General features: G+C 38.5%; 2 protein-coding genes across 4 annotated transcripts in view; one reads left to right on the top strand and one right to left on the bottom strand.

The window, feature by feature from the left end:
- gas7a (growth arrest-specific 7a) overlaps nt 1-10965 on the top strand; it is a 64295-nt gene extending 53330 nt beyond the window's left edge. For both annotated transcript variants that reach the window (XM_079874906.1, XM_079874907.1), the window contains exons 12-14: nt 35-114; nt 2439-2537; nt 6986-10965. In XM_079874906.1, the coding sequence (XP_079731032.1) occupies nt 35-114; nt 2439-2537; nt 6986-7099 (293 nt within the window). In that variant the 3' untranslated portion in view covers nt 7100-10965. The remainder of the gene's footprint in view (nt 1-34; nt 115-2438; nt 2538-6985) is intronic.
- Nucleotides 10330-14174, bottom strand: rcvrna (recoverin a). 2 transcript variants are annotated; one of them, XM_079874918.1, is made up of 3 exons: nt 13381-14174; nt 12986-13097; nt 10330-12885 (listed from the first exon to the last, which is right to left on the bottom strand). In XM_079874918.1, the coding sequence occupies exons 1-3, from the start codon at nt 13759-13761 to the stop codon at nt 12767-12769; spliced, it is 612 nt and encodes a 203-aa protein (XP_079731044.1). In that variant the 5' UTR covers nt 13762-14174; the 3' UTR covers nt 10330-12766. The 2 variants fall into 2 exon arrangements, with proteins under 2 accessions (XP_079731044.1, XP_079731045.1); XM_079874919.1 differs by having other exon boundaries at nt 12986-13069; nt 13381-13938.
- Between the last annotated feature and the right edge of the window lie 1598 nt (nt 14175-15772).

Below are 15772 nucleotides of genomic sequence, written 5' to 3'. Positions count from 1 at the left end.
TTGTAATGAGCGTCTCTGTGTTTTATCTGAATAGGTGATGATCTGATGCGCTGTGTGGACCTTTACAACCAGGCTCAGTCAAAGTGGTTTGAGGAGATGGTCACCACAAGCCTGGTAATTATTTCATGATGTTTCTCTCTCGTTTCCCCGAGCAAGATGATACAGATGAGATTTTTTAATATTCTTTGTGAGGCGCATTTATCATGATCGCCTTTCATTATTATTTTATAAAAGTATATATAAAAGTACACAAAAGTTTATCTCTTAAGCTTGATAAAACTGCAGTGCAAAACTTTGAGTTGCTTCTTGCTTTTATGAAGTGGCAGCAACATGAATAATTACATGTACTACTAATAATAATTTCAATAAATAATACTATCCTTTCAGCAGAACCTGATTTCACCAAGTACAACATGTACCTAGATCAACATCTTTGTTGATCCTGGAACAACATTCACAAAGATTGTGTGTGTAAATGTACATTTTTGAACAACTTTCTATTTTTTTTTCTATTTATTATTTCTATTTCTAGCGAGAAATTAGTATTGTAGTAATTAAATATTCGCTTAGTTCTCACTAAAGACCGCTCTGTTTTGCTGTAGACGCAGCCATCTACTATGATCAGCGGATCTCTCTTGCTTAAAGGGATAGGTCACTTTGAAATTAAATTTTGGTATGTTTTAGCTTACCTGAAGGGCATCCAAGATGTAGGTGTTTTTGTTTCCGCAGTAGTTTCAATTTTGATATTTTTAGGACAAACCGTTCTTGTCTGTCAGTCATTTAATGCAGGTCTATGGTCACGGTCTTAAAGAGCATGCACAGAGTCCAAATTAAAACAATTCCCCATCGTCCAAATTAAACAATTCCCCATCGTAAGTACACATTGATGGCCTAAGACATGAAACGAGCGGTTTGTGTGAGAAAACGAACAGTATTTATATCGTTTTTACCTCTTGTAACACAGCCACATCCAAGTGATCTGGTGCAGACTGGTGCATAGATATATACACTAGATGTCGCCTTGACTACGGCAGTTCTTAACGAATGCCGTAGACAAGGCGACATCTAGTGTATATATCTATGCACCAGTCTGCGCACACGTCACACACCAGGATGCGCGCGCGCCCTCAGATCACTTGGATGTGGCTGTGTATAAGAGGTAAAAACTATATAAATACTGTTCGTTTTCTCACACAAACCGCTCGTTTCGTGTCTTAGGCCATCAATGTGTACTTACGATGGGGAATTGTTTTAATTTGGACTCTGTGCATGCTCTTTGAGACAGTGACCACAGACCTGCATTAAATGACTGACAGACAAGAACGGTTTGACCTAAAAATATCAAAATTGAAACTACTGCGGAAACAAAAACACCTACATCTTGGATGCCCTTGAGGTAAGCTAAAACATACCAAAATTTAATTTCAAAGTGAACTATCCCTTTAAAGACAAACCATGTGCAAATTCATAAGTCGACACCATTGCTGAGTATTTTCTTCTTAAAACTGCAGTGAACCAAAGACAGTCTCAAAAACACGGTTTGAAATCGCTGGTGTTTCTGACGACACAAACTACCTTGCAACCAATCAGGTCAACGTGTGATCGTCAACCAGTGGATCTCTGAGCTGGTGTGAGTGAGTGGAGGCGGGGCTCATTTGCATATTCATAGAACCGAGTATATTAAATGAGGCAAGGGTGTAGAGTTACATTCAAGCTATTTTAAGGCATGACAAAACAATTTCAAGGAAAAAACGTTTAAATATGTCATTTTGGTGATCAAAGATGAGTTTTAAGGGATAAAATAATTGACTAAAGGGAAACTTTAAGGATTATGGGTAGTGTAGTTCTTCACTGGGAATTCATCAGTTGAATGGAAAATAAGTTGAATTTTCACTGATCTGTGGCTTCTGTATTATGAATCTTCACTATATAACCCTGTGCTCATGGCAGGTATCTTGTAAGGTTTATACATTACTGTGAATAATTAATTTCACCATAAAGAAAATGAGTAGTATTTTCGTCTAAGTCATCAGCTAAGATAAGATAAGATAAGATGACTGTAAGATACACTCTTAGAAGAAAAGGTTCTATATAGAAGAACCTTAAAGGGTTCTTTTACACACTTCATATATAGAACCTTTTAGGGCTTCCTATCCAATTATTGGATTTTTTTAATGTTTTAATTAATTTTGTTTTAATTCATTTTAATTGTAATATTAAACAGCTCATTGACATACTTTATCAGTAGAAAAAAAATGAAATAACTCATTAAACATGTAAGTATTATGCAATCATTTAAGACATTTCTCTTTATATAGAACCTTTTTGGCATAAGAAGTTCTTTAAGATTGAGTCAAGAACCACGCTGAACCTTTTTTCTAAAGGCCGTGCACACACTGATGCTGGACCTGTGATTGTGTGTGTTTGTGTCTCTGAAGGAGTTGGAGAGGCTGGAGGTGGAGCGAGTAGAGATGATCCAGCAGCATCTGCGTCAGTACACCACGCTGCGGCATGAGACCGACATGTTCAACCAAAGTGTGAGTAACAGCAGGATGTTCTTCTGCGTAACAAACCCAAAACCCAAGCTTCATATTCATACAACATCTGCAGCTATCTGTAGTGCATTCGAATTTCATTAAAGCAGGTTTCAAATGATTTTTCATATGATCAGAAAATCTCATTACATGAGCTTTATTATGTACGCAGTTTATAAGCTTATAATTTCAGAATATCAGATATTTTTGCTTAATGTCTTTTACTCAACTAGTGTTTTGGTGATTTTTTTTAATGGATGTATAAGTAAGTTCTCCTCAAGTTCACACAAGTTTCCTAGCAGAGTAAAGACGTATATATATCAATACAGTAACTATCAACATTGTCCACAAACGTTTGACATCCAGAAAGCATCCAGATACTTTGCTGTCTTAAAAGGATAGTTCAAAATGAAGATTCTGTCATCATTTACTCACCCTCATGTCATTCAAAACCCGTAAGACTTCAGAACACAAATGAAGATCTTTTTAATGAAATCTGAGAGCTTTCTCTCCCTCCATTGACAGTCTACGCAACTACCACTTTCAAGGCCCAGAAAGGTAGTAAAGACATCATTAAAGTAATCCATGTGACGCCAGTGGTTTACCCTCAATTTTATGAAGCAACGTGAGGGTTTGTTTGCACAAAAAGGATAATTTTCCACTTTATTTATAAAATATGAATCTCCCACGTGCGTTCATGAGAGCACCACTACGCATGCGTGTTTTTTTGTGTGTGTTTTTTTCCCTTTATTTAACCAGGAGAATCCCATTGAGATTAAGAACCTCTTTTGCAAGGGTGACCTGGCCAAGACAGGCAGCAGCATATAAAAAATAATACAAACACATAGGTACAGACAAATAACACAGAAAACTACGATCTAAAAATTATATCTGATTACGATCTAAAAAAATTTACGTCTTTCATTTTGGATTTAAATGCGTTTAGCGAGATTAATTCAGTGAGTTTCAAGTCCTTTTGCAACGTATTCCATGCTGAAGGTGCAGAATACAGAAATGCCGCCTTTCCCATTTCCGTACGAGTCTTTGGTACAGAGAGCATAACAAAGTCCTGAGAACGCAAAAAGTGTCACCCATTGCTTTTCTGTATGAAATGAACACATAGGTAGCTTGGCAGCAGACCAAGAATTGCCTTATATATGAAAGTGTACCAATGACAAAGCCTTCGGGTGGCTAGAGGAGGCCATCCAACCCGAGAGTATAGCTCACAGTGGTGAGTCAGCGCTTTGCAATTTGTAATGAACCTCAACGAAGCATGGTAAGCTGTGTCAATCATATGAAAATTCTGTGTAGAAGTATGCATATATAAAAGATCACCATTGTTGAGACAAAGCAGACTTTGTTGCGTGAACGCGCGTTGGAGATTAATATTTTCTAAATAAAGTGGTAAATTATGTTTTTTGCGCAAACAAAGCCAAAGCACAAACATTTAATGATGTTTTTACTACCTTTCTGGGGTTTTAAAGTGGTAGTTGCGTAGACTGTCAATGGAGGGACAGAAATCGCTCAGATTTCATCAGAAAGATCTTCATTTGTGTTTCGAAAATGAACAAAAGTCTTACAGGTTTGGAACAACATGAGAATGAGTAAATGATGATAGAACTTAAGTTTTACCATCTACATTTCCTTTTAAAATCCTTCAAAACAAGTGAACACCAGCGGTGCAATAAAATAAAGTATAAAATATAGTATTAAATGGAAACACTTGTCTTTAGCATACAAGTTAACTCTGCAAGCAACTCTTGTAAATTCAAATGCCTTCATTTTTCTGTCTGCCTCTTAATAATGTTGTATGTGTGGATCTCGGTTACATTACGATTTGCTGAATGATAGGTTAATGCAAGCTAGACACATTGTAAAAACACGGGGTTCGTGTTTCAGGGCAAATCAGAGTGTAAACACAAGCTCCAGAGCCCTTGGGGTTGTGTTAGAGAAAGCTGCTGTCTTCACAGAAGAGTAGCTGCCAGCGCTCTCAACTTCACAAGCCCGTACAAACAGAGTAACACTCACCATCAGTCTCAACAGATGGATCTCAAACAGGATCTCAGCCTTAATGGACATGTTTTCTGTAACACTTCATGAAGTGGTCAGAATAGACATGAAGACGTTCGAGTGAGCACATTTGAAGTCTGTCTCTGGTCAGTGGAAAGACTGAGAATATCTGCGAGCACTCAGCCTTTTCCCATAGTACACCTGTCCACATTCCATATAAAACACATGTGGATGTTGGCTTACAGGGAAAGTTAAAATGCAAATTCTGTACATCATTTACCTAACAGTTTCTGGTCCCCATTCATACGATGGAAATCAAAGGGGACCTGCAAATATTTAGTTACCGACATTCTTCAAAATATCTTCTTTTGTGTTCAACAGAAGAAAGAAACTCATACAGGTTTAGAGCAACTTGAGGGTGAGTAAATGATGACAGAATCTTCATTTTTGGGTGAACTATGCTTTTAAGGCGCTTTGGCTCTTAAAATTACTTTTATTGGTGTCACCTAATTTATAATATAAAAATATAAATATATAATATAAAAAATACAGTAAAAACAGTAATATTGTGAAATATTATTAGCCTGGAAATCCAGACCTAAATCTGAAAGATTAAAGGGGCCCTATTTTAACGATCTGAAACGCAAGTGTCAAAGCGCAAAGCGCAAGTAACTTTGTGGGCGGGTCTCGGCGCTGTTGCTATTTTCCCGGCGGGATAAATGATTCTTGCGCCAGGCGCAAATCTAAAATGGGTTGGTCTGAAGTAGCTTCATTATTCATAGGTGTGGTTTGGGCGTAACATGAAATAAACCAATCAGAGCGTCATCTCACATTCCCTTTAAGAGCAGGCACGCTTGTTCTAAAGCGGATTCCTATTAAAACGGCGGATTTGCCAGGTGCACGCGAGGAGCGGTTCACAGCCAAAGAGACCGACGTTCTCGTCAGGGACGTTGAGGATGGAGAAACCCACCCAAATTAGCTTCGGTTAAAAAGGCGTATGATAATTTGGGTAAATGTGTAAGCTAGATGTATGCTTTTATAATAAATTGTCTATCTATCTATCTATCTATCTATCTATCTATCTATCTATCTATCTATCTATCTATCGTAATAATGTATGATTTGCAAAAATGAAAACTGCTGCTTCTGTGTAGATTAGAGAATCAAAGTGTATGCGCGTTGTTCACACGCTACATTGATTATGGCCAAGCATGCGCCCTTAAAATAGCATATGAATAACATGCGCAACGCGCCACTGACTTTAAACTATTTTTTTCCTGGTTAGTGGCGCAACTGTTTTCTAAACCTGCAAAATAGCATGAAGGAACGTTTGCGCTGGAACACGCCTCCTTTTTTGCGCTGAACCGCCCAGGGAGCGCAAGTTCATTCCCTAGTTTAGCGACGTGCTTCTGTGGAGGGAAAAGCGCGCTTTGCGCGGGTGCAAAATAGGAATGATACATGCGTCGGTGTACAAAGTCAATTGCGCTGGGTGCAAGATAGGGCCCATAGTCTGGCATCGACTAATGAAAATCGGCCAGCTCGAGGGGCGGCATCAAGCATGCATTTGGAAATCTCACTGCACGCAATTGGATAACACTACGACCAATCACAACAAGACCCATATGCTACCAGCGGAGCTAACTGGTAGATTAGACTCTTGCCGTATCCGGTCGGCAAAACAGCTAAAACGCCCTTCTTACAAAGGAAAGATTAGAGCGGCGTCTTCTGTTCCTCTTTTAGACAAAAAGCCAAGTCTAACTCATTCATTGTAGCGGCCAAAGCAGTTTCAAACAACTGGTGTTCATCCATAGCCATCTTGCAATGTTTACTAATGACTTCGACGTCACAGCGCTGTCGTCATCTGTTTAGCTCGCCTCTGGCCCGCCTATATCAGATAACCCGATGTGATTGGTGCAGCTCGGATACAAGGGCATATTTAATGAGCGTCATTACTCGACGCCAGAGTAAAATATTATTACAATTTAAGCTGTTTCCTACTTTAATATGTTGTGAAATATAATTTATTCCTGTGATCAAAGCTGAATTTTTCAGCATCATTACTCCAGTCTTCAGTGTCACATGATCCTTCAGAAGTCATTATAATATGATGATTTGATGCTCAAGAAACATTTCTGATTATTATGAATGTTGAAAACAGTTGTGCTGCTTTATATTTTTGTAGAAACCATCATACCTTTTTTTAGGACTATTTGATTAATAGAACGAACAGCATTTATGTGAAACAGAAATCTTTTTGTAACATTATAAAGGTCTATTCTGGCACGTTTGATCTATTTAATGTGTCCTTGCGGAATAAAAGTAATAATTTCTTTAAAACATTTTTTTAAAAACCTGACCCCAAACTTTTGTAGTGTACATTTTTTAGCAGTGTACTTGGTAGCTAACATCTCAGACCTTTTTTGACTGCTCTTGTTTCTTAGACGCTGGAGCCGGTGGACCAACTCCTGCAGAGTGTGGACCCAGCCAAAGACAGAGAGCTCTGGGTAAAGGAACACAAGACAGGAGATCTGAGACCTGTGGACATGGACATCTAGACCGACCACACACACACACGCGCGCGCGCACACACACACACACACACACACACACACACACACACACACACACACACACACACACACACACACACACACACACACACACACACAGACACAGATTATACTATATGAATCTACCTGCATGCCTGTCTACCTGAGTACTTCAACCTCTCAGCCAAAGCCATACAGGTATCACCCCTTGAAGCACTGCTTGTTTTGTGGATTTCCACTGAAAATATCAGATAATTACAAAATCAAAGCTTTATAGAAGATTTTCTTAATGTCATGTGGAATGAGTGTCAGGAAAGGACAGCAGACACATTATGATATTGAGTAGCCATCCATATAATCCTGCATGTCCTTTGAATAACTTTAAGATGCTACTAAAGACTTCCCAGTCTATTACATTAACATGAAAAAAAAAAAATAGTCAAGGCTCCACTGATAAAGATCTGAACAAATACTGTACAGTAAAACACCTGTTTGTTTAATTGCAGCGGTGGATGCCTGTTAAACAAATTTCATTCAATCAAATTTTTTTTTTTTATCTTTTTGGTGTTAAAGTGATAGTGTACACACATTGAACTACACAGCTAGTTGTGGATATCTATAGTTCCCTCGATTAAAGTGTGTGTCTAAAGCTGCGTTCACACTGCCAGCGACGCTAGTAGCATTTATGAATGACATTCACGGATGTTATTCCATGTTGTAGACACCGAATCCGTTTCCTTGCCACTAAAAACAAACATTTTGGAGGGAAAAGACTAAATATAAATGGAATCGGTACATAAAATGCTTATATTAAAGATGAACGAGAAACGGCGACTGCTTTGTGTCATCGCGGCTATTTATCTGCTGTGAAAGCACAAGCGCAGGTCTATCTGGGTTCATGAAACTATTCGGTCAGCATGGTGAGAACCACCGTATGCACACAGAGACATACCATACATGCCTACATACCACATGCTCTCCAATGACTTCACTCCTATTGGTTGTTGCTCTCGAAAGTACATTTTCATTTGCATAAAGTTAAACATATCTCACCTTTGGCCCTGTTTACACCTGGTATAAAGATGCGTTTTGGTCGATTGGATCACAAGTGGACGACGCTAAGTACAAGTGTAAACTGGGTCTAAAACGCTTTGAGCTTGTCAACTTTCGCCCACTTCCAGAGGTAGTTGAAAACGCATTCGACTGGATTGCTTTCGTAGTGTAAACGGCCAATGTGGTTGAATGCATACGAACAGCCACAAAAGATTTAATGCGTAAAAATGAAGGGAAGTGCGCTAGCCAGATGGGATTCAAACTTTGACGGCTGAAGACCCGAGTTTGGTTTGAAGATGAAAAACATACCAAGCACAATGTTCTCTCACCATTCCTGATTTCTTACACGCACTCACAGTGTTTGGCGTGGTCGTAAGTTCCTTGCACACTGAGTCCGAATTAAAAACGACCTCACATTCTGTCAATCACGTTTACACACTGCCTCCGAAACGTTCGTCCGTCATAAAAAAATTCGTATCGGGTTCGATTTTCTGCGTTTTTCGCAAACAAAAAAACTCTTACGAAAATTTCTGACTCAGTGTGCAAGGACCTTTATGCTGTCAGAGCAGGAACAAAAGCTGCTGTTCTCCGTGTGTTTTTCCGCCATCTCCAAGCGCGTTCATATGTAAATTGCACGAGCTTATTTCATCTATTAGTTCGAAAGATCTGAAAAAGCCCATAGATTTACTGACCTATAGACCCTCCACTCAAAGAAACCAGGACAGAAGTGTTTGAAAGTGGACAAAAGAGACGGATTAAAACACCAGGTGTAAACGGGAATGTGTCTCCCTCATCTACTTGTGATCCAATCGACCAAAGCGCATTTTAATACCAGGTGTAATGGTCACTGTACCAGGCATAATGGTCGTCAATGGTCACTGTTGCTCATGTCGTCTGAAATCGCCAGCTCTCCATTGAAATGAATGGGATAATGTCGCTTTGTTGCTGCGCGTCGCTGGTGGTGTGAACGCAGCTTAACATTATGATGATTGTTTCAGTCTGAACAGACAGCTTCTGAATGCCATATAGGTGTTCAAAGACTTCAAAAACAATCCATCCTTAGCATAACCAGCATCAAAGTTATGGGGGGGAAATGCTAAAGCATATCATTGTTCAGTGGTTATATTGTTAAATCTTTATTGTATTGAGAAAAAGGGTTTTTTTTTGCAACAAGGAATGCAATGGAAAATTTTTAATGCTATTTTCACAAACTACACATAATCTGCTGGCAAATCTACAGCCTTCCTTATGAAAGAGGGGCCAGGTTGCATTGTCGAAGTATGGAATTGATATATTTTCATATTTTTGCAGATTTATTTTACAGAAAAGCATGTTTTGTCTAAATGTAGGACTAGTTCTTGTATGGTTAATGGAAAAATTGATGTGTAATTTGAGTGGTGCTGGTTAGTCCATTGATTGTGTTCATGGAAGATGTGTGAACTAACCAGGACTCGATAGCAAAGTCATATAATTTTTCCCAGTTAAAGCCAAGAAATCCTCTTATGCAGCCAGTTTTACTCTGATGGCATCCAAATTTCTTCTGTAAGTTGCACTAAAGCAACTTCTAAACGATACTGTTTCTTAATGGTGAAATTATATGGTTTGGCTGTAGAATCCCGGTGTCAATCAAAGGTGGATCATATGTGAATTATAATGATTTGAGTTATAATGTACACCTTTTAGTGCCTAAAGGTAAATTGCCTTGGAATGTTCACAATCTATTCTGTTACGTGTTTGTACATAACTGTAAATATGTGCGTGGCGTTTTTTTGTCTGTAATTGTTGTCAGGCTCATCCTACATCATGCTCATCTCTCTGTAGTCTTCGTCATAATATGTTTTAACTGATACGTAAACATTTGACTGATGGATGCCACAGTTTTCTGCTGAATGCACATTATCATAGGCAGCTAATTATCACACTGTTCAAACCGCTCAGCTATAATACTGGAAGAGATATGACACATTTCAATTTTCAAACTTTATACAGTAATATTGAGAAATTTGATATATTTATATAGCACAGGAAGTCAAAGCACACTTTGGGAAAAGAAAAATATCTGTGCTTTTGTTTAGATTTGTATTTATTTTTACTATTAGTCAATATGACAAGAAATAGTGGTTAGAGTTAGATAAATACACAACCCAATCAAATCAAGCATAGAATTTGTTTAAAAAAAAAAAAAAAAAAAAAAGCAAATAATATAGTACTTATTGCCTGAGATAAACTCACAGTATATGTATGCGCACCAGGAATACATGATGGGAATTTAATTGGATTTTATGTACTCCGCTAAGAACATCGTAAAATGCACATAAGCATGTCCGATAATGTGAAAGTAAATCTAAAATGGATAAGTAAAAAATGCTGTACCATGAAAGGTAATGCATTCAGGTTATCGTTTACTTTATTATTTCCTTTATATCAAGTTACTAACAATCATTCTCTTTTCACCTAACATAGGGTATGACTGGTTTACATTTGCTGTTTAGCATGTAACAAGTTTTACTGTATTGCATTGCCCAAGCTATTCTAGAACTACATGTTGCAGAAGTCGTATTGAAAATTGATGTCAATGGTGTGCATTGTGTATTCTGAAAAACTGTTCAGTTGAATGTCTGTGTTCCAAACTAGATCTTTTATATATATACAGTATATACATCATATTGTAAATGTTGATTTATTTGCTCTCAACTTAATAGTCTTTGTTGATAAAATTCATTTATCAACATGTTTATGAAGATATGATGTTTATGTTGAATTTGCCCTGGAAATCACTACATTGTCTATTATAATAATAAAAACAACTCTAATGGTTTATCACCACTGAGGTTTCTTCTTTTGAGCAACATTAGCATGTAGCATTTCTGTTTAGCTCAACATTGCTCATCTGGCACATGCTGCCATCTGGGCCTGCAGTTCCATATTTTATTTTATTTTATTTTATTTTTGAGCCAGCCATCCAAATAACTGTTCACTGAAGAAATATCTACCATAACTTAATGCAAAATTTTTGTATTTCTTCAGAATGCATGCCAACTTTTGAATGGCCGTCAATGGAGAAAGACGTTTTTTGCCTGCAAAGTGTGTAGAGGCTGACTGCTCAAGCTAACCAACCAAACCTTGACCCGCTGGTTCAAAACAAAGGCAGGCCAAACCAAAAACCAGGTGATTCAGGTTTAATGCAACTCTAGTAATAATGATCCTCTGTGTGTTTTTGCATGTGACCATTCAGCCTGTTTTTCATTGAGTCAAAAGCAACCATGCTGCAGAGCTCTGGCCATTGTTTTGCAGCTCGTTGTCCTAGTGTTGAATCCAGGCCATGCATTAGCCTGAGCCTAAGACGGCTTTAAGAAAAGAAAGAGGTAAGCCCCTGCGTTTCAGGCTTGTCCTTAGAGATTTGGCCGTAAGCAGCGTCAACATGATAAAGATATACCTGGGGTGAGAGCCCTTTCTAGTATTCAAGTTTAGTACGTCTAAACGTGTTTGGAGACTCTAATCTCACTCCGAAGTTCCAGCTGTATTTGTGTGATAATATCATGTACAAAAGTAGGTCATTGACAACAAGTAGTGGTTACATGATATTACCAATTATTTGCACTGAAAATCAACTAAAAAATATCAATTGATTGAAAAAGAAAAGAACAAGGACAACACACGTTAACATTTGTACTTATCTAAAACTTCAGGCTGCTATATTATTTTTCAAGTACATGGACAGAAACCACAGTCAGTTGTGACTGTCATGTCCACTGTTGTTCCAACACTACAACAGTAATCTTTGATCTAAAATGGACAGAAAAAGTGTTTGGTTACACTTAAGGTGTCCTTGTTACAGAGGAATTATACATTTGCACACTGAGTAATATCAATTAACAGCATGCACTTACTAAAGGGTAGGGTTAGGTTTTGGTTTAGGATTAGTTGCTTGTAATTATGCATAATTTACTGTAACTTATTACTACAGTAAGTAGATGTAACATATGTAGCAAGGACACTGTAAAACAAATGTTACCCCAAGTCTTTATATGGCTAATTGGCATTGGTGGATTGATGAGTAATGACATGGACTTAGAATAGATATGTATTCCTAAATTTTTCATGTAAAAATTCTCTAAAATTGTCATCACCATCACTATACATCCTAAAAAACAGTACAAGAAATTTGTTCTATAAAAATGACCCAGTCAGCTGCTAAACAGATTCTGATGAATGCATGTTGAGCGCTTAAACCACCTTAACCCTGAAGGGATCTAAAGGGAGAGCCACTGGACCCTGCGGATTTGTCTCACCCGACCTTCAGATCCTAAGAGGATTGCATACGCTAGAGTTGGACTGTTAACATGAGCCTAATTGCTCTTATTGATTGGACTCTAAAAACAATGGAAATAGCAATGACTTCAAAGGCCCTTCAGGTAGATGCGGTGGTGGTCCAGGACAGAAGTCTTGTGTGTATTATAAGAAAAGCTAGGCTTGTCTGGTTCATAACTCTGACGTGTTTATGGATAGCGGATCTGTATGTGTCCAGTATGTGACCTGGAGAAGCAGGTCTGGTTCGTGTAGGTTTGGTTTCAAATGAATAGAAACGAAGCTCCGATCAGTCTCATGGGAATGTGGTCATTAATGCTTCTTTTCCTTGAGTTTTTCCTGAATCTTCTTTGGCTCGTCGAACTGTATCAACCTCAAGATGTCTTTGTTTTCCATGACACCCTGAATGAATTCCCCCTCTTCGATCTTATCTGTGAAGACAATGAGACATTGTGAAAATGCATGGATTATGAGCACACGGCATGATTCACGTATTCTACAGCAATAGCACATATTATGATGAGTTATTACCATCATCTTTCTTTCCGAAAAAGGTCCAAATTTTGTCTGCTCGCTTTTCTGGTGTGTCCTCGTCTTCCGGAAGGTTTTTCTGGTCTTCGTCCGGAATCATGTTGAATATCGACTGTTAAAATATTAAAATTCTGTCATTTTTAACATTTAATAATAATAACTGACGCATTTACAACTAAGTGATTGAGACTTGTATTACACCAGGGGGTGTAATCTATCCTGAGCTTCTTGAGCCATCTGTTCACAACTGTTGCCTACATACTACAACTTGCTACTAAATGCCACGAGCAGTGGCTGCAAACAAACCCCTAAGTCTTGCACACTTTCCATACTCAGTCAACAGCTAATGCATTAAAAAGTCTTGTATGTTAAAGCCAATATTGACCAATACTCACCCGTACAATCTCCTGCACCTCGTTTTTACTGATGGTCCCGTTGCCGTCTACATCATACAGAGCAAACGCCCATTCAAGTTTGCGTGTGGTCTTGCCTGACGAGGTAAGGTGCAGCGCCACAATGTACTCCTTAAAGTCCAAGGTTCCGTCTGCGTTGGTGTCAAAGCTGCGGAAGACATGCCTAGCGTAGGCGGAAGGATCCGCATCTGGGAAGAAACTGGCGTAGATGCCCTCAAACTGTTCTTTGGTGATGCGTCCAGTGGGACACTCTTTGAGGAAGCTGGCGTACCATGTGCAGAGCTCTTCCTCCGTGTATTTGGTGTTCAACTTCAGATCATCCAGAATCTCTTTGGACAAAGCACCGCTCTTACTGTTCCCCATATTCCCAAGCTGTACACGAGTAAAAGGGACGGATTTGCTGAGTTTCTTCTTGCTTTCACCCACCCTCCTCGATTACCTCCTCCTTTCTCCAACCAGAACAACAGGATGGCGTTGTGCTTAGTGCTGGCGTTGGCCCCTCTTTGGGCTTGGCTCCCCCTGACAACTCCTCTAAGTGCTGAATTGGATTATGTATATCTCTATTTAAATCCAGACAGGCTTTCTGAAAGATTAGTTAGTTACGTAACACCACTTCTGATGAGTGCTGCATTATGTTGCTTTGCTCCTTTATGACGTGGTCTAACAATACAAGGATGGCAAACAAAACTCTGCACTTTGCTATAAAATTACCTGTGTCATCAAGTGTGATGAGCAACTGGGCTGCCATTTTGCTGATAGAGACGGTTTCTGCATGTGGTTTGGGGGCTCTACATGGGGGTTCATTTTACAATAAGACCCACCAGCTTACAAGACCATCTGCTGTTACTCTAATTGGACTAGGTAATTAACAGACAGGGTTGTGTTACTGTAACGCCTTAAACATCCCGGAGGTGCATTTATGAATAGGAAAACACTGCACAAGCTGCATTGTTGTTATTTTACAAAAATATAAACAATGTGTAGTTTCATGTTATATACTGTAAGTAGGGTATGGGTATCTTCAGGAAGCATTATTTTGGTTCTTTGCAGTTACAATTTAAGTCTGATGTTACGCGTCACCATTTTCCAAACCAGCAAAATCAAACAACAAATGGTGCTAATACACACTTGGTGTTCTGTAATACTACCGAATCATGATCCTAACCTTCATTTCCATACCGAAATCTCATATGGCCAGACAGTGATTAATTTTTTTGGACTTGTTAAAGTATTGGTGTCCAGGATGCCATGAGTCCATATGTAATCTACAAGTTTTAAAAGCGTAGCTTAAATGTGTGATGTGAATAAATAGTGTTCTCAATTACAATGAGTAGAAGCTTGGACCCAGAACCAGTATAACCAGTATTCCTTTTGGCATGACTGAACAAGTGGATAGAGAATTGAATCAAGTCATGAGGCCTGACAAGGGCATCCATCTTGCTTCCAACATCTTTGCACAAATTAGATTTTTTTTGTTTTTTTTAATGTCCCATGAGTTTCAAATAGGATTGTTGCATTTTGCAGTCTGTCTGACCAGTGTTGTACAGCTTATGACCTTAATCATAGGTTTAGTTTGTCATCCCTCCATAAATGTACCTCTTTTGTCAGCCATGACCTGTCAATGATCCTTACTTGATTTGCTTCCCAATCATAAAAGTAGATCGGCTCCATTCACTCTTAAAAATAAAGGTTTCTTTATTGGTATCTATGGTTCCATGCAGAAATTTTAACATCCATGAATATATATATTATTTTTTACAAACTGTTCCCTGAAAGGTTCTTTGGGGGACCAAAACGGGTTCTTCTGTGGCATTGCTGCGAAAACCTTATAGTGTACACTACAGGAATAGAGTGGACTTACATTACACCACATCTGCAGCTAATAAAGAATGCTCTTGTTGTGGTTTGGGGAGGAGAGTTTCCTTTAGCATCAGAGGACATGACTTTAATTAGAATACTATTTTCTATATTTCTAACACATTGGATGTTGGAACCCTGTCATATGTGTCATGTTGATTAGCGTTGCTTTTTTATTATTATTATTTGATGCGATTTATTGATTTATTTTAGTTGTGCTGGAGTTATTTTGCTGGGTGAGTGTGCTTTTGTTTGGATGGTGAACAGCTTGAGCTACTGACCTCTCTAAACTCATTAGCACACATTGCCTATTTGTGTTGCCTCAAGTCATGGAGGTCAATACTGCTCTACTAAGCAGATTATGACTGACGACAGATCTGCCAGCCAAAAAGGGAAACTGATCTTATTGATAGTGTGTCTGCTGGGCTTTAATTAGCTTAGCTTTTTAGGGTACGTTTACACCACAACAATGTACTTAAAAACGTAAAAGTTTTTCCTTTGTGCTTTGAAAAGTTTT

Source organism: Squalius cephalus (assembly GCF_949319135.1).
Source record: "Squalius cephalus genome assembly, chromosome: 1".
NCBI lineage: Eukaryota > Metazoa > Chordata > Actinopteri > Cypriniformes > Leuciscidae > Squalius > Squalius cephalus.
The sequence above is the reverse complement of the archived record's forward strand: the minus strand, read 5'-3'. Positions and strand labels throughout refer to the sequence as shown.

Bases quoted from the DNA above. Each gene is read 5' to 3' on its own strand.
- rcvrna (XM_079874918.1), bottom strand. From the start codon at position 13,761: ATGGGGAACAGTAAGAGCGGTGCTTTGTCCAAAGAGATTCTGGATGAT. The intron at 13,098-13,380 runs GTGAGTATTGGT...ATATTTTAACAG, and splicing joins AGGTGCAGGAGATTGTACGG to TCGATATTCAACATGATTCC. The intron at 12,886-12,985 runs GTAATAACTCAT...TTGTCTTCACAG, and splicing joins TTTCGGAAAGAAAGATGATG to ATAAGATCGAAGAGGGGGAA.